General features: G+C 43.3%; 1 protein-coding gene across 1 annotated transcript in view; it reads right to left on the bottom strand.

Annotated features, from left to right (window-relative positions):
• The window catches only part of LOC140467040 (semaphorin-3E-like), a 313,608-nt gene that overhangs the window by 32,359 nt on the left and 257,805 nt on the right, over positions 1-23,444 (bottom strand). Inside the window, exons 11-14 of the mRNA XM_072563104.1 lie at positions 20,220-20,451; positions 18,864-18,955; positions 18,703-18,744; positions 12,309-12,475 (exon numbers count right to left, since the gene is read on the bottom strand). Coding sequence (XP_072419205.1) covers positions 12,309-12,475; positions 18,703-18,744; positions 18,864-18,955; positions 20,220-20,451 — 533 coding nt within the window. The remainder of the gene's footprint in view (positions 1-12,308; positions 12,476-18,702; positions 18,745-18,863; positions 18,956-20,219; positions 20,452-23,444) is intronic.

Here is a 23,444-nt window from a genome sequence, read left to right as displayed (position 1 = left end):
GCGCGCGGGGGAGAGCACGCGAGAGAGTAGTGTAATGGTGAACACCTGTAATGTGACATGAACCCAAGGTCCCGGTTGAGGCCCTCCTTATGTGTACCGAACTTAGCTATCAGCCTCTGCTCAGCCATTTTCCTCTGCTGCCTGTCCCGAAGTCCACCTTGGAGGATGGTCACTCGAAGGTCCGAGGCTGAATGTCCTGGACCACTGAAGTGTTTCCCAACTGGGAGGAGGCCCTCCTGTCCGTTGATTGTTGTGCAGTGCCCATTCATCCGTTGTCGTAGCCTTTGCTCGGTTTCCCCAGTGTACCATGCCTCCGGGCATCCTTGCCTGCAACGTGTAAGATAGACAACGTTGGCTGAGTCACATGAGTACCTGCCATGTACAAGGTGGGAGATGTTCCCACGCATAATAGTGGTAACTATGTCCACAATCTGACACTTCTTGCAGTGTCCACCATGACAGTGTTGTATGGAATTGTCCTGAGAGCCGGGCAGTTTGCTACGAACAATGATCTGTTTGAGGTTTGCGGTTGTTTAAAGGCAAGTAGTGGAGGTGGCGGGGGGGGTGGGGGAAGGTCTTGGTGAGGTGCTCATCCTCATTGATAATGTGTTGCAGGTCACGAAGTACATTGTGTAATTTTTCAGCCCCTGGAAAGTACTGAACAATGAAGGGTACCCTGTCAGTTGCAGCACGTGTAGCACAAGGATGTCCTCACAAGAACGGGGTACGATGCTCAACTCATCGACCGCCAGTTCTGATGTGCCACAGCAAGGTACCGTAATGACCTCCTCAGGAGACAGACATGTGCTGCAACTGACAGGGTACCCTTCATTGTTCAGTAGCTTCCATGGGCTGAAAATTTACGCCATGTTCTTCGTGACCTGCAACACATTATCAATGAGGATGAGCACCTCACCAAGACCTTCCCCACACCTCCACTACTTGCCTTTAAACAACCACCAAACCTCAAACAGATAATTGTTTGTAGCAAGATGCACGGCTGTCAGGACAACTCCATACAACACTGTCACGGTGGATGCTGCAAGACGTGTCGGAGTGCAGACATAGACACCACTATTACGCGTGGGAACACCTCCCACCTTGTACATGGCAGGTACTCATGTGACTCAGCCAATGTTGTCTATCTTATACGTTGCAGGCAAGGATGCCCGGAGACATGGTACATCGGGGAAACCGAGCAAAGGCTATGACAACGGATGAATGGGCACCGCACAACAATCAACAGACAGGAGGGTTCCCTCCCAGTTGGGGAACACTTCAGCGGTCCAGGACATTCAGCCTCGGACCTTCGGGTGACCATCCTCCAAGGTGGACTTTGGGACAGGCAGCAGAGGAAAGTGGCCAAGCAGAGGCTGATAGCTAAGTTCGGTCCCCATAGGGAGGGCCTCAACCGGGACCTTGAGTTCATGTCACATTACAGGTGACCACCATTGCACTATACACACACACACACACACATATTTTGTGTGGTGAATTTGTACTTGCAGAGTTACATTGCACTTTGCTCAAAAACTGCATACATTCATGTAGAATTGAGTTCAAAAACTGCATGAATTTATGTAAAACTTGTTACCTCACTTTTTAGATTAGAATCCATCTAAACATCATGGCATAGACAGAGATCACAGGGGGCTAACACCTTCAACATACTGTTGAGATATCACCACTGTTAACAGCTAACCCGAGAATGCAACTTTAAAGAAAGGGTTTTGTGATTTACATATGAAAGAAGTGAAACTATCACTGTATTCTAACAGATAAAAGGCTTAACAGACAATCAGTTTTTCAATGTATAATTTCAGTTACATCACACTGCAAATTTTTGCTATAAATTCTGTGTTACGATCGAGCCCTCCACAATCACCTGATGAAGGAGCGTCGCTCCGAAAGCTAGTGTGCTTCCAATTAAACCGGTTAAACTATAACCTGGTGTTGTGTGATTTTTAACTTTGTACACCCCAGTCCAACACCAGCATCTCCAAATCATCCATATCCAAAGACTATGTACCCTTGGTTTCTAATCTGTCCGGCACTGTAAGCATTTTATACATTTCAATCAGATCCACTCCTATTTTTCAAAGTCTAGTGAATACAGAGCCAGTCAAACCAATCTCTCCCCAGAGGACAATCTGACCATCCCTGGTGTCAGCCTAGTCAACCCTTGCTGCACTCCTATGGCAGGTATATCTTCTCTTAGGTAGGGAGACCAAGACTAAATGCAACACTCCAAGTGTGGTCTCACCAAGGCCCTGTATAACAACAGTAAGACATTTCTTCTGAACTCAAATCCTCTTAGGAAAGCAAATGGTGCATTAGCTTTCACTGCAATTGTTTGTTGCATCTATCGGTTTACTTTCATTGTGTGGTGTACAAAGGCACCCTTTTATTTAATTTGTTGATAGGATGTGGATGTCATTGGCTAGTACAGCATTTATTATCCATTCCTAACTGTCCAAGCAGCAGTTAAGGGTCAGCCATATCACTGTGGGTCTGGAGTTACATGCAGGCCAGGAAAGGACGGCAGATTTCCTTCCCAGAAGGGTCTGAGTGAATTGGATGGGTTTTGGTAACAATTAATAATGGGCACCATGAGGCCAGTTCTTTATTCTAGATTTTACTGAATTCAAATTTCACCATGAGTCATTGTGGGATTCGAATCCTTGTCCCCATAACATTGGTCTGGGCATCTGGATTACTAACTCACTGACATTAGCACAATGCAACTGCCTCCTCGTAACAGAGCATAAACCCAATTTACTCAGTCTCTTAACATAGGACAGCCTATCAACCAGTTCAGTGAATCTCAGCTGCTTTGCCTCCTACACAAATCTATTCTTCTATAAAATTGGAAATCTGGATTTTACACAGTATTCCAGACACAGTCACACCAAATTGTAGCAAGCCAATTTATTACTTGCTGCACTAGTCACTAATTTTCTGCATTCCTATTTTGAGTGCTTCCAAGTCTCTTTGAAAATCAACTCTTATAAATTTCACACCATTTAAAAAAATTCTGCTTTTCCAATCTTATTATCAATATGACTAACATCACACTCTCCTACATTATATTCATATGCCACCTTGCTGCCCACTCACTCGTCTATATTTCTTCACAGCCTCTTACTGTCCTCCCCACAGCTTCCTGTGAAACATAGTTTTGTACCATCATATTACTCTGCGTCTTCATCAAAATTGTTTGTAACTACCTGGGGCCCCAGCATGGATTATTGTGACACCCCCACTAGTCACAGCCTATCAATGTGACAGTTACACACTTACAACCAGTCTCTACTTCCTGTCTCTTAATCAAGACTCCGTGCAAATTAATGTATTACTCCCAAATTCCATGAGTCCTTACCTTGCAATTAACACTGTGTGGGGCACCTTATTAAATTACCTTTTTGGAATCCAGTAACACTACATCCACTGCTTCTCCTTTATCTATTCTATAAGTTACAGTCTCAAAAAATTCTCAAATTTTTCAATCTGATTTTACCATTGGCAAAACCATGTTGACTTGTTCTAATCATACAATGCCTTTCCAAATGGATTCTTAACGAGTTTTAAAAATAATAGATTCTAGAATTTTCCCATCTATTACCTAGCCCACAGGAGTAGAAGTAGCCAGTGAGATTATGGCTGATCTGACAATCCTCAACTGCATTTTCCTGCCCCTTTCCCCATAACCCTTGATTTTCCTATTGGTTAAAAATCTATCTCCATCATGATTTTATTGAAAAACCCAGCCTTGACAGTCCTCTGAAACAAAGAATTCCACAGATTCATAGACCTCTGAGAAAAGAATATCTTATCACTGTCATTAACATATAACAGCTCACACTGAGATGATGCCCTTTAGTTCTGGACTCTCCCAAAGGGAAAACAACCTCTCCCCATCTATTCTGTCTAACCCACTAACAATCTTGTATGTTTCAATAAGGCCACCTATTTTTCTTCTAAAGTCCAATGAGTATAGGCCCAATCTACTTAACCTTTTCTCATGAGAAAATCCCTCTTTAACCCAGTATCCGTCTCCAATGCCAGAATAACTTTCCTTAGAGAAGGGGCCCAAAACTGTCCACAGTATTCTAGCTCTGGTCTGATTAGTGCCTGGTATAGTTTTAGCAAGAGGTCCCCATTTTTATACTCCATTCCCTTGGAAATAAAGGCCAACATTCCATTTATCTCACGTATTACTAGGTGAACTTGGATGTTAGATTTTGACAGTCAAAAATCACAGAGCATCAGGTTATAGTCCAACAGATTTATTTGGAAGCACCAGCTTTTGGAGCACTGCACCTTCATCAGATAGCTACCATTCACTCTGTGTGGTCTCTGCGTACACAGGAGAAAGTGAGGACTGTAGAAGCTGGAGGGTCAGCGTCGAAAAGTGTGGTATTGGAAAAGGCACAGCAGGTCAGGGAATATCCGAGGAGCAGGAGAGTCTCTATTTTGAGCATAAGCCCTTCATCAGGATTTTGGGGGGGGGGGAAGGGGGTTGAGAGGACCAATCACAATCACTTCCTACCTACATCCACCTATTGCTATCCCACTTACCTTCTCCCCCCGCCCCCAGGCCTAACCCCATATTTATCTCTCAGTCCCTGACCACCACCCCCCCCCCCCCCCCCCCCCCCCCCACAAACAGCGACTCTCCTGACCTGCTGTGCCTTTTTCAGTGCCACACTTTTTGACTTTTTTTCCTGTCCGGGAACAGTGGGGGACAGAGCAGAAGTGAGGTTGGAGACCAGGAGGTTGCTGGGAAGTTAAACCCGAGATACTACACGTGTAGTATCTCCCTCCCACCTTCACTCCTCTAACCGGAAGAAAATGTAAGGGTTTTTTTTCTTTTCTTTTATATATTTAAGTGCATTGCTTGTTTTTAGGTAGTTGAGAAAAAGCTAAGGCTTATAATGGCAGGGGACCTTAGACCCATAGCATTATCTCTTGCTTGATGTGGGAGCTTAGGAACGTGTCTGATGTTCCTGACTCTTACACTGGCAAGAAGTGTATCCAGCTGCTGCTCTTGTTTGACCACATGACGGTTCTGGAGCTGCGGATGGACTCACTGTGGAGCATCCGCGATGCTGAGGAGGTTGTGGATAGCATGCTTAGTGGTCACACCGCAGGTTAGAATTGCTGAGGGAGACAGTGAATGGGTGACCAAGAGGCAGAAAAAGAGTAGGAAGGCAGTGCAGGTGTCCCCTGCGGTCATCTCCCTCCAAAACAGGTATACTGTTCTGGATACTGTTGGAGGAGATGGCTCATTGGGGAGGGCAGCAGTAGCAGTAGCCAAGATCATTGCACCGTGGCGGGCACTGCTGTTCAGAAGGGCAGGAAAAAGACTCGTAGGGCCATAGTCAGAGGGGATTCTATTGTGAGGGGAGTAGATAGGCCGTTCTGTGGCCAAAAACGGGACTCTGGGATGGTACGTTGTCTCCCAGGTGCTCGGGTCAGGGATGTCACCGATCGGCTGCAGAGCATTCTAAAAGGGGAGGGTGAACAGCCAGTTGTCTTGGTGCATATAGGCACCAACAATATAAGTAGAAAATGAGATGAGTGTCCTGAAATCAGAATTCAGGGAGCTGGGAAAGAAGTTAAAGAGGAGGACCTCAAAAGGTAGTGATCTTGGGATTACTACCAGTGCTACGTGCTAGCCAGGGTAGAAATGAAAAAAATAGGCAGAATGAATATGTGGCGTGAGAGATGGTGTAGGAGGGAGGGGATCAGATTTTGGGACATTGGGACCGGTTCTGGGGAAGGTGGGACTAATACAAATTGGGCAGGCTACACCTGAACCAGACTGGAACTAAAGTCCTTGGGAGGGTTTTTGCTACTGCTGTTGGAGAGGTTTTAAACTAATGTGGCAGGGAGCTGGGAACCAGAAGAGAAGACTAGTAGACATTGAGGTGGAATCGAGAGACTGTAAGGATCATGAAGTTAGCATTACTAAGGGGAAGAGTAGGCAGAGAGCAGATGAATGCAAAAGAACTAGCTGCCTGAAATTCATCCACTTTAATGCAAGGAGTAGAGTGGGTAAGGCAGATGAACTTAAGGTTTGGCTTGGTGCCTGGGAGTATGACATTATTGCCATCACAGAGACTTGATTGAAGAAAGGGCATGCTTGGCAACTAAATATTCCAGGATATAGACAGTGCAGACAGGACAGGGAGGGATGTAAAAGAGGGGGGTGGGGGAGGAGTTGCATTGCTGGTCAGGGATGATATCACGGCTGTGCTAAAGGAGGACACTATGGAGGGTTTGGGTAGTGAGGCATTATGGGTGGAGCTGAGAAATAAGAAGGGTGCAGTTACATTGTTGGGGTTATATTACGGGCCTCCCAACAGTGAGCATGAAGTAGAAGAACAAATAGGTAAATGGATTATGGAAAGATGTAGAGGCAATAGGGTAGTGGTGATGGGAGATTTGAATTTTCCCAACATTGACTGGAATACACTTAATGACAGAGGTCTGGATGGGGCAGGATCTGTAAGAAGCATCCAGGAGAGTTTTCCAGAGCAGTATGTCAATAGTCCAATGAGTGAAGGGGCCATATTGGACCTGGTACTGGGGAACGAGCCAGGACAGGTGGTAGAAGTTACGGTGGGGGATTTCTTTGGGAACAGTGACCACAATTCTGTAAGTTTTAGAATACTCATAGACAAAGATGAGAGTGGTCCTAAGGGAAGAGTACTAAACTGGGGCAAGGCCAATTATTTCAACATTAGGTAGGAGCTCGGATATTGTGGATTGGAGGCAGCTATTTGAAGGGATATCCACATTTGATATGTGGGAGACTTTCGTAGGTAGTGCAGGACGGGCATGTTCCTTTGAAAACAATGCATAGGAAAGGCAAGATTTGTGAACCATGAATGACATGAGAAATCGTGAAGCTAGTCAAGAGGAAAAGGGAAGTGTACATAAGGTCCAGGCAGCTAAAAACAGAACGGGCCCTGGAGGAATATCGGGAGAGTAGGACCAGTCTTAAGCAAGGAATCAAGCGGGTAAAAGGGGTCATGAAATAGCTTTAGTGAGCAGAATTAAGGAGAATCCCAAAGCTTTTTGTTCATATATTAGGAGCAAGAGGGTAACAAAGGAAGGATTGGTTCACTAAAGGATAAGGAAGGAAGGTTGTGTCTCGAACCTGAGAGAATGGGTGAGATTCTCAATGATTACCTTGCATCAGTGCTCACTGAGGAGAGGGACATGATGAATATGGAGATTAGACACAGAAGTTTGATTAGTCTGGATCACACTGTCAAAAGGAGGGAAGATGTGTCAGGTAGGTTTTTTTTAGATTAGATTAGATTACTTACAGTGTGGAAACAGGCCCTTCGGCCCAACAAGTCCACACCGCCCCGCCGAAGCGCAACCCACCCATATCCCTACATTTACTCCTTACCTAACACTACGGGCAATTTAGCACGGCCAATTCACCTAACCTGCACATCTTTGTGACTGTGGGAAGAAACCAGAGCACCCGGAGGAAACCCACGCAGACACGGGGAGAACGTGCAAACTCCACACAGTCAGTCACCTGAGGCGGGAATTGAACCCAGGTCTCTGGCGCTGTGAGGCAGCAGTGCTAACCACTGTGCCACCGTGCCGTCCCCATGCCACCGTGCCGCCCACAGGTTAAAAGATATTAAGATGGACAAATCTCCAGGATCAGATGGGATCTATCGCAGGTTGTTGAGGGAGGTGAGACAGGAAATAGACATATCTTTGTGACATTTTTAAACATAGGTGAAGTGCCAGAGGACTGGAGGGTTGCTCATGTTTTCCCCCTGTTCAAGAAGGGTAGTAGGGATATTCCAGGTAACCACAGATCAATGAGCCTGACGTCAGTGGTGGGAAAGTTGCTGGAGAGGGTACTGAGGGATAGGATCTATTTATATTTAGAAAAGAATGGGCTTATCAGTGATAGGCTACATGGTTTTGTGTGGGGAAGATCATGCCTTACCAACTTAATAAAGTTCTTCGAGGAAGTGATCAAGTTGTTAGATGAAGGAAGGGCTGTTAATGTCATATACATGATCTTTAGTAAGGCATTTGATCAGGTTCCCAGTGGTAAAAAAAGGAGAAAGTGAAGTCACATGATGTGCAGGGTGTTCTAGCTAGGTGGATAAAGAACTGGTTGAGCAGCAGGTGATGGAGAGTAGTAGTTGAAGGGAGTTTCTCGAAATGGAGAAAGGTAACCAGTGGTGTTCCACAGGGATCAGTGTTGGGACCACTGTTGTTTGTAATATGCATAAATTATCTGGAACTATTGGTATGATCAGTAAGTTTGTAGATGACACGAAGATTGGTGGAGTAGCAGAAAGGGACTGTCAAAGAATACAGGAGGATTTCGATAGACTGGAGAGTTGGGTGGAAAAGTGGCAGATAGAGTTCAATCCAGGCAAATGTGATGTGATGCATTTAGGCAAGACTAATTCTAGAGTGATCTATACTGTAAACAGAAGTGTCTTGGGAAAAGTTGATGAGCAGAGAGATCTGGGAGTTCAGGTCCATTGTACCCTGAAGGTTGATACATAGGTGGATCGAGTGGTCAAGAAAGCATATGGGATGCTTGCCTTCATCAGGCAGGGTATGGAGTATAAGAGCTGGCAAGTCATGTTAAAAATTGTACAAAATTTTGATTCAGCTACATTTAGAATACTGTGAACAGTTCTGGACGCCATATTATCAAAAAGATGTGGACACTTTGGAGAGGGTGCAGAGAAGGTTTACGAGGATGTTGCCTGGTATGGAAGGTGCTAGCTATGAAGAGAGGTTGAGTAGGGTAGGATTGCTTTCATTAGAAAAAAAAAGAGATTGAGGGGGGACCTGATTGAGGTCTACAAAATCATGAAGGGTATAGACAGGGTGGATAGAGACAAGCTTTTTCCTAGGGTGAGGGTTTCAATAACGAGAGGTCACGCTTTTAAGGGAAAAGGTGAAAAGTTTAAGGTGGATACACGCGGCAAGTACTTCACTCAGAGGGTGGTAGGTGCTTGGAACTCGTTGCCAGCAGAGGTACTAGAGGCAGGCACGGTGGATTCATTTAAGGTGTGTCTGAACAAATGCATGAATAGGTGGGGAGCAGAGGGATATAGATACTTGGGTATTAGGCGATAGGTTTAGACAGTAGATTTGGATCGGCACAGACTTGGTGGGTCGAAGGGAAGGGCCTGTTCCTGGGTTGTAATTTTCTTTGTTCTCTGTATACACAGTCAATGTGTGCTTGGGCACTCTGCATGGACACATCATACATGGCCACTCTGTGCATAATCACTCCTTATGTCTGTGCTTGCATGGTCACTCTCTATGGCCACAGTGTACCTGGTCACCCTGCATGATCTCTGTCATTGCCCTCACTCTGTGCATAGTGACTGCACAGTCGTTATGCAGGCACAGTCGTTGTGGAGGCACAGTCGTTGTGGAGGCAGTGTGCAACCAGAACTATTGACCCCTCTTAGGATAGAGGGTGATCTCAGCAAATCCCCCCAGTGGGTCTTGCTCCCTGTTGAGCTGTGGTGGGGATTGATCGGAGAACAGTGACCAGGAGACTGTGGGAAAGGACTGACACTGCCACCTACAGGTCAGTTACTGCTGCTGCAGCCTGACCCACATGAGAGCATTAGAAGTTGCAGGATACATTAACTACTTGTGCTCGAAAGTGCTTCTTAAATACATTTGAAAATCAAAATATTTCAGTCTTTATGGCCTGTACACTTTCTTTTAATCAATCATAAATTCCTTCTGATTGAATGGAATATTGTTGGAAACTATATTTTTGTGTAAGCTCACTTATTTTATTAATCTGTTTTGCCTTTTTTCCATGGATTTATAAAAAGAGAATCTGCTTATTTGTCATGGAGAAGGCGTTTAGGGTGGGTGGAGTTTGGGGAGAGCATGTGAAATATGTTTACTTACTGAAAACCTTCCATCCCACCTTTCCATTTGGGAATCCCATATCCAGTGTCAAAAACCAATGCAAAAACTTCATTTTGGAAAACACTGATGATTTATCCCAAAGCATATCAGAGATCTTGACCTTCTGAGATATCGGCAAAAAATGATTACAGTTTGCTGATCAACAAGGAAAATACAAACACACTTAGTGCAGAGTGAGAGCAGTATGTGCAGAGGAACACCAAATCTTTCTGACCAGATAAAGTGACTGCAAGAAAGGACAACACACATTGACTTCACAGAGTGACCACACAAAACAATAATCATGTACAGAGAGTGAACTACTCACTGAAAGTGACTGTGTCCAGACACTGCGCAGAGTGACCATGTACACTTCTCAGGCTGACTGGGAAAACTGACCACACACTCAAAGTTGATCATAACTAGACCCAAAATTTGCAATATCAGCTATTCAGACACTAGGTACTTGGTTCATTCATTCCCTGTAACAACACTTTGTAAAATATTTCCTTTCTGATGCCATTTTAAGATTAAAATGAACAAAAACATCATCATAAAGGAGCAGAGTAACATTTACTCCATAATGATTAAAGATTGTATACAATAGATTACATATTATATGATAGAAATATGAAAATCATATTTTGTAAAAAGGGTATCCAGCCCCTGTAGTGACAGAAGACTGAATGAAGTCAATAGACAATAGACAATAGGTGCAGGAGTAGGCCATTCTGCCCTTTGTGCTTGCACCACCATTCAATATGATCATGGCTGATTATCCTTAATCAGTATCCTGTTCCTGCCTTATCTCCATAACCCTTGATTCCACTATCCTCAGAGCTCTATCCAACTCTTTCTTAAATGAATCCAGAGACTAGGCCTCCACTGCCCCCTGGGGCAGCGTATTCCACACAGGCACTACTCTCTGGGTGAAGAAGTCTCTCCTCATCTCTGTCCTAAATGGTCGACCTCGTAGTTTTAAGCTGTGTCCTCTGGTTCGGCACTCACCCATCAGCAGAAACACGTTTCTTGCCTCCAGAGTGTCCAATCCTTTAACAATCATATACATCTCAATCAGATCCCCTCTCAGTCTTCTAAACTCGAGGGTATACAAGCCCAGTCGCTCCAGTCTTTCAGTGTAAGGTAATCCCGCCATTCCAGTAATTGACCTCATGAACCTATGCTGCACTCCCTCAATAGCCTCAAATTTGGAGACCAGAACTGCACACAGTACTCCAGGTGTGGTCTCACCAGGGCTCTGTACAGCTGCAGAAGAACCTCTTTGCTTCTATACTCAATCCCTCTTGTTATGAAGGCCAGCATGCTATTAGCCTTCTTCACTACCTGCTGTACCTGCATGCTTACCTTCATTGACTGGTGTACAAGAACACCCAGATCTCTTAGTACTGCCTCTTTACCTAAATTGATTCCATTTAGGTAGTAATCTGTCCCTCTTCCACTTCCCCACAGTAACCAGCTCCTATCTATCTTCGCATACAATAGTTTTATCACTGCTTTCCCCACTGCACCATCCTCATACTCCCTGGCCTCTGCCCCAATACCACTCCCCAATCCCCTACAACCCGCACCCATATCTGAGATTATACTCACTTAAAGTAAACTGTGGCATTGAGAAGCCCTTACAATGCTGGAGTCAATGGGAAAGGATGTCACACAAATACCGAGCAATGACCATTTTCAACAAAAAAAAACTAACCCTTTTATATTCATTACAATCAGTGAAATCCCCACTATCTACAACCTGGGGTTTACCATTGAGCAGAAATTGAATCAGACTCACCATTTAACTATTATAACTGCAAGAGCAGATCAGAGGTTGGAATACTACAGCAAGTAATCAATTCGACATTCCCTAAGCCTGTCCACCAAGATGTACTTCTGTAATTCACCAAACCTCTTAACAGCATCTTTCAAACCCAGGACACTACCATCTGGAAGGAAAAAGGTAGTAGATATATGGGAACACAAAACCTGCAAGCTCCTCCCTAAGCTACTCACCATACTAACTTGGAAATATTTCATAGTTCCTTCAGTGCCAAGATTTTGACCCAGTTACAATCTCTCCCAAAGTGCTAATGGTCTGTAGCAGTTCAGGAACACAGCTCACCAACAGTTTCTCGAGGGCAATAATCATTGGTCCAGCAAGTGACATGCCCAAATGAATTTTAAACAAGGGCTGATATTAAGAATGTTCATCACACCTGATTTGCTCAGATAATCAAGATGGAGTTTGTAAGACACCTTTCCCTGAAATCAGATGTTGCTTTGAATATTCCCAGTTCTAAAGTTAACAATTACTGCCATCATTCTGAATTCAAGTCCCCACAACAGTAATAGAATGCAATTACCTTTTAGCAGGTGTCCCAGGTCGATAATACCTGGTACAGGACACACCGTCCCAGCAACAGTAAGGGTCTCTAGCCAGGCAGCAGTCAGTGCAAGCAGAGCCGTATATATCACACTGATGAATCCTCAACTGAGCAATACCTGACTTTGAGCCAATGTATAAATTTTGCTGGATTAAATAAAAGATAAGTTATTCAGAACTACAGTCATCGTTTCTTTGAAGCAATTAATGTTATAAAATAATTTATGTGAGAAATTGTTAATGAAAGCAAGAGATAATATCATCTGTGACCTATACAGTTACCCAGATAGTTTTGTCTCTGCCTAGTGCAGACACTCAATTCAGCACCATTTTTTAGTTTGGACAGACACAGACTGATAAAAATCACAAAATCATAGAACCATAGATTGTGCTGTACATAACCAATGTAGACACAGACAACTTGACTCAAAAGCAAAACAAAAAAAACTTGCAAATGCTGAAAAACTGAAACAATAATGCAATAACTGTATCAGTGTCTTGAAATGCTGTGTTCGACCCCATAATGTCATTTTTACATTCTTCCATGAGGCACTTGCAGAAGCATGTGTGTAATTTTCATTCACAGAATCTATGAATTTCCACCATCATCTGATTTAAAGAAATGAGAGCAGAATTTTGCTTCTTCCCAAAACAGCTTGAAGTCTGAGGAGGAAGTACACTCCCTGCTTAAAATTAACCTCGTTCAAGGAGATGGTTTGTTAATTGCCATTTCAGTAAGAGAGTAAAGAAAATAAATGTAAGGTTTAGCAAACTGGAATGGAGCAAGGCCCTTGAGGTATACAAGGGAAGCAGGAAAAAAATTAAATAAAAATTAGGAGGGTCCATAAAATACCCTTGGCAAGTAGGATTAAGGAGACTCCCTCGGCATTTTATACCTATATCAGGAACAAAAGGGTAACTACAGAAAAAGGTAGGTTCACTCAAAAGCAAAGGAGGGAATTTATGTGTGGAGCCAGAGAAATTGGGCGAGGTCCTTAATGAGTACTTGGCATTGGTATTCACCAAGGAGAAGAACATGGATGATGGCAAGATTCGGGGGTTTTACGTTAATATTATGGGACAGGTCAACATTAAGGAGTTGGTGTTAGATGTCTTGAGAAACATTAAGATAGATATGTCTCCAGGGCCTGATGGGATCTAATGCAGGATACTGAATGAGGCAAGAGAGGAGATTCCTGGGGCCTTGAGATATATGCATTTTATTTTGCCACAGGTAAAGTTCCAGAAGGCTGGAGAATTGACAATGTTATTTCTTAGTTTAAGGAGGACAACAGGGATAATCCAGGAAATTATAGGCCAGTGAGCCTTATATTAGTGGGAGGTAAATTATGGGAGATGATTCTTTGAGGCAGAATTTACTGACATTTGGAGAAAAATGGACTTACTGGGGATCGTCAGCATGGTTTTGTGCAGGAGAGGGTTTAGAGTCATAGAGTCAGAGAGATATAGAGATGGACAGCACAAAACAGACCCTTCGATCCAACTCGTCCATACCGACCAGATATCTGAAATTAATCTAGTCCCATTTGCTAGCATCCGGCCCATACTCTTGTAAACCCGTCCTACTCATCGATGCCTTTTCGATGTTGTAATTGTACCAGCCTCCACCACTTCCTCTGGCAGCTCATTCCATACAAGCACTATCCTCTGTGTGAAAACATTGTCCCCGAGGTCCCTTTCAAATCTTTCCCTCTCACCCTAAACCTATGTTGCCCAGTTCTGGACCCTCCCAACCCCAGGGAAAAGACCTTGTCTATTTATCCTATCCATTCATTAGCAGAGGGATTGAATTCAAGAGTCATGAGGTGATGTTGCAGCTGTACAGGACTTTGGTTAGGCCACATTTGGAGCACTGTGTGCAGTTCTGGTCACCTCACTTTAGGAAAGATGTGGAAGCTTTGGAGAGGGTGCAGAGAAGATTTACCAGGATGTTGCCTGGAATGGAGAGTAGGTCGTACGAGGATAGGTTGAGAGTTCTCGGCCTTTTCTCGTTGGAACGGCGAAGGATGAGGGGTGACTTGATAGAGGTTTATAAGATGATCAGAGGAATAGATAGAGTAGACAGTCAGAAACTTTTTCCCCGGGTACAACACAGTGTTACAAGGGGACATAAATTTAAGGTGAAGGGTGGAAAGTATAGGGGAGATGTCAGGGGTGGGTTCTTTACCCAGAGAGTGGTGGGGGCATGGAATGCGCTGCCCGAGGGAGTGGTAGAGTCAGATTCATTGGCGACCTTTAAGCGGCATTTGGATAGGTACATGGATGGGTGCTTAATCTAGGATAGACGTTCGGCACAACATCGTGGGCCGAAGGGCCTGTTCTGTGCTGTATTGTTCTATGTTCTATGTTCTAACATCGTGGGCCGAAGGGCCTGTTCTGTGCAGTATTGTTCTATGTTCTATGTTCTAACATCGTGGGCCGAAGGGCCTGTTCTGTGCTGTATTGTTCTATGTTCTATGTTCTAACATCATGGGCCGAAGGGCCTGTTCTGTGCTGTATTGTTCTATGTTCTATGTTCATACTCCTCATGATTATATAAACCTCGAAAAGGTCACCCCTCAAAAATAGCCCCAAATCTATTCAGCCTCTCGCTACAGCTCAAACCGTCCAACCCTGACAACACCCTTGTAAATCTTTTTGTAAACCCTTTAAACTTTCACAACATCCTTCCAATATGAGGGAGACCAGAATTGCACACAAGATTCTAAAAGTAGTCTAACCAATGTCCTACCCAGCCACAACATGACCTTCCAGCTCCTGTACTTAATGCTCTGACCTATAAAGGAAAGCATACCAAATGCCTTCTTCACTATCCTATCTACCTGCAACTCTACTTTCAAGGAGCTATGGACCTGCACTCCAAGGTCTCCAAGAGACCCAGGATGCAGAGCTGGGCTGAAACATGGCAGATGGAGTTTAATCTGGATAAATGTGAAGTGATGCATTTTGGAAGGTCGAATTCGAATGCTGAATATAGGATTAAAGACTGGATTTTTGGCAGTGTGGAGGAACAGAGGGATCTGGGTGTACATAGATCCCTCAAAGTTGCCACCCAAGTGGATAGGGTTGTTAAGAAAGCATGTGGTGATTTGGCTTTCATTAACAGGGGGATTGAGTTTAAAAACCGCGAGGTTTTGCTACAGCTCTACAAGTCCCTGGTGAGACCACACTTGGAATGTTGTGTCCAGTTCTGGTCACCCTACTATAGGAAAGATACAGAGGCTTTGGAGAGGGTGCAAAGCTGGTTTAACAGGATTCTGCCTGGACTGGAGGGCTTGCCAAGTCTATTCAACTGTAGAAAGGTTGAATAGACTCAGACATTTCTCTCTGGAGAGAAGGAGGAAGAGAGGAGACCTGATCGAGGTGTACAAAAAAATGAGGGGAATAGATAGTCAATAGCCAGAGACTTTTCCCTAGGATTGACTGGTACGAGGGGTCATAGTTTTAAGATATTAGGAGAAAGTAATAGAGGAGACATCAGAGGTAGTTTCTTTACACAGAGTTGTGAATGCATGGAATGTGTTGCCAGTGGTAGTAGTGAACGCAGAGTCATTAGGGACATTTAAGTGACTGCTGGATATGCACATGGATAGCAGGGAGTTGAGGGGTACAGAAGTTAAGTTATTATATTTTACATTAGGATTAAATTTGGCACAGCATTGTGGGCCAAAGGGCCTGTTGTGTGCTGTACCTTTCTATGTCCTAAACTTCTGTCAGGTCACCCTTCAGCCTCTGATGCTCCGGGGAAAACAATCCAAGTCCATCCAATTTCTCCTTACAGTTAATACACTCCAACCCAGGCAACATCTGGTAAACCTTTTTTGCACCCTCTCTAAAGTGTGGCAACAAGATTGCACACAATATTCCAAATGTGGAAGAACTAAAGTTTTATGCAGCTGCAACATGACTTGCCAACCTTTATACTCATGCCGTGACTGATGAAGGCAAGAATACTGTGTGCCTACTTTACCACCTTATCCACTTGTATTGTCACTTTCAGGGAACTATGGACTCACATCACAACACCTCTCTGTATGCCAATGCACCTGAGGGTCCTGCCATTTACTGTAGATTTTTCGTTTGCATTTGACCTTCCAAAATGCATCACCTCAAACTTATCCAGATTAAGCTCCATTTGCCATTTCTCTGCCCATCTTTCCAACTGATCTATATCCTTCTGTATCCTTTGACAGACTTCGTCACTATCCACAGCTTAACACCACTATTCAGACCTCCAGTCAAAACAAAACACCTGTCCACAACTACCCTCTGTCTTCTATGACCAAACCAATTTTGTATCTAACTTGTTAACTCATCATGGATTCTATATAACTTAATGTACTGGACCAAACTACCATGAGGGGCCTTCTCAAATGCTTTAGTTAAGCTCATGTAGATAACATCCATTACCTTATCCTCATCAAACACCTTTGTCATTTCCTGAAAAAACTCAAACAGATTTGTAAAACAAGATGGAGTTTAATTTAGATAAATGTGAGGCGCTGCATTTTGGAAAGGCAAATCAGGGTAGGACTTGTACACTTAATGGTAAGATCCTGGGGAGTGTTGCTGAACAAAGAGACCTTGCAATAGCCCTCGATACCATCAGCGACACCTCCAACCTTGTGTCATCTGCAAATTTACTAACCCACCCCCTACCCTCCTCATCCAAGTCATTTATAAAAACTACAAAGAGCAGAGGCCCAAGAACAGAGCCCTGTAGGGCCCCATTCAACACTGACCTCCAGGCAGAATACAACCACTCTCTGCCTTCTGTCAGCCAACCAATTCTGAACCCAGATAGCCAAATCTCCCTGTATCCTATACGTCCTGACTTTATGAATGAGCCTACCATGGGGAACCTTATCAAATGCCTTGCTGAAGTCCACATACACTATATCCACAGCTCAACCGTCAATCTGTCTTGCCATGTCCTCAAAGAACTCAATAAGATTTGTGAGGCATGATCTGCCGCTCACAAAGCCATGCTGTCTGCCTGTAATCACACTATGCTTTGCCAAATAGTCATAAATCCTATCCCTCAGAATTCTTTCCACAACTTTGCTGACCACAGGCATGAGACTGACTGATCTGTAATTGCCAGGGATTTCCCTATTACCCTTCTTGAAAAGTGGAATAACATTCGGTTCCTTCCAATCCTCCGGTAAGACTCCTGTGGAGAGTGAGGAAGCAAAGATCCTCACCAATGGCTTGGCAACCTCCTTTCTCGCTTCCTGGAGCAGCCTAGGATAAATCTGGTCTGGCCCTGGGGACTTATCAATCTTGATGTTATCCAAAATTTCCAGCACATCAACTTTATCAATCTTGATCTGGTCAAGCCTGTTTCCCAGCTCCTCAAGGTTTTCATTCACAACAAGGCCCCTCTCCTTAGTGAAAACTGAAGCAAAAAACTCATTTCAGGCTTCCCCTAAAACTATGAGAGACATGGATAGGGTGGATAGTTGATTCTCATTCCCAGGCTGGAAATGTCAAATTCTCAGGGGCATAGGTTTAAGATGAAAGTGGGAAAGTTTGAAGGAGATGTGTGTATTTTTATACAGAGGGTGTTAGGTGTCTGGATGATGCTGTTGAGGCAGACATGATGGTAAGGTGGAACAGGCTTTTCGACAGACAGGGAATAGAGGGATACAGTCTCCATGGTGGCTCAGTGGTTAGCACTACTGCCTCACAGTGCCAGGGACCCAGGGTTCAATTCCCGCCTTAGGCGATTGTGTGTGGAGTTTGCACATTCTCCCAGTGTCTGCGTGGGTTTCCTCTGGGTGCTCCGGTTTCCTCCCACAGTCCAAAGATGTGCAATTAGTTGCATTGGCTATGCTAAATTGCCTGTAGTGTTAGATGCATTAGTCAGGGGTAAATGTAGGCAAATAGGTCTGGGTGGGTTGCTTTTCGGAGGGTCGGTATGGACTTGGTGGGCCGAAGGGCCTGTTTCCACACTGTAGGGAATCTAATCATCTATTTGGAAGCAGATGGTATTAGCATAGAATGGTATCAGAGTCAGTACAAACATAGTGGGCCGAAAGGCCTGTTCCTGTACTATACTGTTTCACATTCTATTGTGCTTGCTATGTGCATGTCATGGCATCTGCTGAGATGTGACATGAAATATACCCTCCGTTTCAAAGTGTGATCTCAATAATGATTGCCCTTATGGCCCTCCATCATGGACATGATTATCTAAACATATTACCAGTCCTATTTGTCCATATGTGCATTGTGGAAAAACATTTCCCGTTAATTGATACACAAAGTGAAGACTTAGTTCTTTGAATAATATATCACTGCTCATTGAGGCAACGTTTTCTCTCCTTCCAATAGACTTGTAAATCTCTTACCCGTTTAACAGAAAGATCCATGGTGATAATTGGTGTTGGCACCTGCAATTCAAACAAATGTCCCAGTTACTCTATGCTCGATAATATTCTAGTGATACACATACACATGTAATTCCCAAATACAACTTCAATGGTAAAAATCACAAAATGCATATTCTCACCTTAAAAACATGGAGCTCCTCTAACACCACTTCCTCCATTGTTTCAGTTTCCTCATTGTAAATTGTAATAATTTTTAACACTATTCCTGCATCTGTGCAAAGGAAAAGGACTTCCGTAAATAGTTGCAAGTAATTCATCTCTAATGTTCTGCAGGAAAATTAACAGTTTGAATGTGCTCTGGAAATATTCCCCCAGTTTGACATTTGATTCCTAAGAGGTGCTGAATATGGGTCAGGTTCTGCTCTGTGTCCGCTCTTAATCTGATGGTTCTCACCTGAGTTGGATCCTATTGACGAACCTTAGGTGGGAGGCCCTTTGCAATATTCTAATTGGTCTTCAATGATTGCATGTTATATGTGCTCTCTTTGTTCTGCCCTAATCAAGGGTCGTTAAAGACTCTGGAAGCCGCTCACTAAACTACCAAAGTTAAATTCTTGAAACATTTTTGGGACTAGGAGCAGTATTTATTTTTCTGGGATCTAGAGCCACTGTGTATGTTTCATTCATTCCCATCCTCCAGCCAATCGACTTCATATCAGATGATATCCCAACTTCCTCATTCACTGACCACAATCAAATATCCTGTGGTGGTAACATCACCCATTAGCAGGATGTTTAATTGTAACTTAGAATAAATTAAACAAAATTTGCTTCAGTTGGCCTGAATTTTCTATTTTATAATCACAATCTGAATTAATGAGCAAAGTAGCTGACTGAAAGGACCTAAACTTGTGATTACAATAAGACCATAAACTTTGGATTAGAATTTGGCCCATTGAGTCTGCTCCAACATTCAATCATGGCTGATATGTTTCTCAGCTCCATTCTCCTGCAGTCTCCCTCGTACAAATTGCAGAATTTATATCTCTGCTATAGAATCTACATTAAGCTTTCACAGAATCATGGAATGGTCACAGCATAGAAAGAGCCCATTTGGCCCATCATGCCTGCACCTAATCAATTACCTCATGCCTACTTTGTGCCAATCTCCTGCCTTTTTGCCATAGCCCTGCATAACATTTCTATCCATGAAACCATCCAATGTTTGTAATTGAACTTGCTTCCAACACATTTCCAGGCAGTGTATTCCAAACCCGACCGACTCACTGTGTGAAAATAAGTGGTTCTCATGTCACCCTTGCTTCGTTTGCACATTACTTTAAATATATGGCCTCTTGTTCTTGTCTCTTTAATGAGTGGCTTCCCCCTTTCAACTCGAAGAACAGGAGGATTTTCACTGAATTGATATTGAGGCTGCAGTTAGCTGTGTTCAAAAAGATGCAAAGAGGAACATTTTCTACAACTTGCCTTCCACTGTAACATAATTTCTAAGCATTTTCATTTAATTTGATTACCTGTGCCAATGAATAAGACATCATATTCACCATCTTCAGCATCGACACGGTCAACCACTAACTGCTTCAGATTGTGTTTTCCATTTGTCCTCAACAACACTGGTCTCTCATGCACAGGATGGACTGATTGGTACATAATGGGATGACTGCGGACAAAGCGAAGGACATCGTCTGGGTAATCTTTTGTCGAACGATATTTACCGCCAGGAGGTGCATTAATCTGACTAGCACACTGTAACAGAGAACAAAACCATTTTCAATTGTTCTGTCAAATTGGAAGATATTAATTCACTTTGGTTTAATCTATCAATTCTGAGAAAGAGCCACTAGACCTGAAATGTTAACTCTGAATTCTCTCCACAGATGCTACCAGATCTGCTGAGCTTTTCCAGCAATTTCTGTTTTTGGTATATTAGTTCAAAATTCCAGCTGCTTTGTACACAAGTCTCAGCAAGCTAAACTGTACAAACATTTTATTACAAATTGCATGAATGAAACTAGAATTACAAACAAAGATTCACATTTGTTTGAAATAACACAAGGTATAGCTGCTTAACAAACTGTCTCAAAGCAGAACAATCTCTTCGAGCTACTGGACATTAAAATCATACCAGAGAGCATCATCGTTATAATGGAGCCATTAGTCAATGTTACTCGTCCAGAATCTAACATTCTCTGCTGTTGTGGTGAGCTCAGAAATTTTATAGGACTGCCTCATTGATCATCGTGCAAGGTACCATTTGGATAGAATGCTGAAGTTGACACACCAAACAATTCTAGATCTGATTCAAACTGTCTGGTAAGTTAACATTTTGAAACCAAATGAGCAATTAGATAAATAAAACAAAGAACTGCAGATGCTGGAGATCTGAAACAAACAGAAATATAAATTCTTAGAGAAACTCAGCAGATCCAGCAGCATTGGTGTAGAGAGAGCAGAATTAACTTTGAGTCCAGAACTACATTTCCTCAGATTGGTAGCTGGCATTGTCCAATCAGATCTTCTAGGTTAAAACGTGGAGAAAACTGACCTTGAGTTAGCTCACCTGGTTTGTAGACATTGATTGGTATATCAGGAATAGAAGAATGACTAGGGTAAGATTAGGACTAATAATAGTAGTGACAAGTTTGTGTGGAATCTGAGGACCTGGGGAAGCACTTAATGAATACTTTTTGTCAGTATTCACATTGGAAAAGGGCAATGCTAGTGAGAATACAGAGATATAGGCCACAAGATTAGATGGGATTGAAGTTGACAACGAGGAGCTTTTAGCAATTTTGGAAGATATAAAAATAGATAAGACCCCTGGGTCAGAAAGGATTTATCCTCGGACTCTCTGGGAAGCCAGGGAGGAGATTGAAGAGCCTTGGCTTTGATCTTGATGTCATCATTGTCAACACGAGTAGTGCCAGAAGACTTGAGGATAGTAAATGTTGCTCCCTTGTTTACAAAGGGAAGTCGGGACAACTCTGGTAATTATAGGCCAGTGAGCCTTACTTCAGTTGTGGGTAAGGTGTTGGAAAAGGTTATAAGAGATAGGATTTCTAATAATCTGCAAAGGAATAATTTGATTAGGGATAGTCAACACGGTTTTGTGAAGGGTAGGTCGTGCCTCACAAACCTTATTGAGTTCTTCGAGAAGGTAACAAAACAGGTGGATGAAGGTAAAACAGTTGATGTGATGTACATGGACTTCAGTAAGGTGTTTGATAAGGTTCCACATTGTAGGCTATTGCACAAAATATGGAGTTTCGGGATTGAGGGTGATTTAGTGGTTTGGATCAGAAATTGGCGAGCTGAAAGAAGACAGATGGTGGTGGTTGATGGGAGATGTTAATCATGGGGTTCAGTTAATAGTGGGGTCCCGCAAGGATCTGTTTTGAGGCCACTGTGTTTATCAATTTTATAAATGATCTGGATGTGGGGGTAGAAGGATGGGTTAGTAAATTTGCGGTTGACATTAATGTTGGCAGAGTTGTGGATAGTGCTGAAGGATGTTGTGGGTTACAGAGGGACATAGATAAGATGCAGAGCTGGGCTGAGAAGTGGCAAATGGAGTTTAATGTGGAAAAGTGTGAGGTAGTTCACTTTGGAAGAAATAACAGGAATGCAGAGTACTGGGCTAATGGTAAAATTCTTGGCAGTGTAGGTGAACAGAGAGATCTTGGTGTCCAGGTGCATAAATCCCTGAAAGTTGCCACCCAGGTTTTTAGAGTTGCAAGAAGGCATATGTGTGTTGGCGTTTATTGGTAGGGGATTGAGTTTTGGAGCCACGAGGTCATGCTTCAGCTGTACAAGACACTGTTAAGGCCGCACCTGGAGTATTGCGTACAGTTCTGGTCATCACATTATAGGAAGGATGTGGAAGCTTTGGAAAGGGTTCAGAGGAGGTTTACTAGGATGTTGCCTGGTATGGAGGGAAGGTCTTATAAGGAAAGGCTGAGGGAAGTGAGACTGTTTTCATTGGGGAGAAGAAGGTTGAGAGGGTGACTTAATCGAGACGTATAAGATAATCAGAGGGTTAGATAGGCTGGACCGTGAAAGCCTTTTTCATTGGATGGTGAAGGCTAACATGAGGGAATATAGCTTTAAATTGAGGAGTGATAGATGTAGGACAGATATCAGAAGTAGTTTCGGTATTCAGAGAGTAGTAGAGGCGTGGAATGGCCAGCCTGTAATAGTAGTAGACTCGCTGAAAAGAAGGGCATTTAAATGGGCATTAGACATACATATGAATAATAATGGAATGGTGTAGGTTAGATGGGCATCAGATTAATTTCACAGGGCGGCGCAATTTTGAGGGCTGAAGGGTTTGTACTGTGCTGTAATGTTCTATGTTCTATGATTCACACTGAAGGATTTCCATTTGGAACATTCTAAGTTAAACGATATTTTAATATTTGGATTTGACCAAGAGCAGGCTTGGAGTATGTGGAGGATAAGTGAGGTTAAATAGAAGGGTGAGTTGTCAGCAGAGACAGTGCCTGCTGATTACATCTGAGTGTGAAGGAGAAGGACAGGATAGCAGATAGCACACACTGCTGCGACTGAGTGTCTGTGCTGGAGGGTGTGAATGTTTATGAATGTGGAGCCAATCCAGTGGGCTGCTGTGTCCTAGATGATGTCAAGCTTCTTGAGTGTTTTTGGGGCCACACCCAACCCAGCAAGTAGGGAGTATTCCATCACACTCCTGACTTGTGCTTGTAGATATTGGACAGTTTTTT

This window comes from Chiloscyllium punctatum, chromosome 44, assembly GCF_047496795.1.
Source record: "Chiloscyllium punctatum isolate Juve2018m chromosome 44, sChiPun1.3, whole genome shotgun sequence".
Taxonomy (NCBI): Eukaryota; Metazoa; Chordata; class Chondrichthyes; order Orectolobiformes; family Hemiscylliidae; genus Chiloscyllium; species Chiloscyllium punctatum.
Note: the sequence above shows the minus strand (reverse complement) of the source record. Positions and strands in the feature narration are given on the sequence as shown.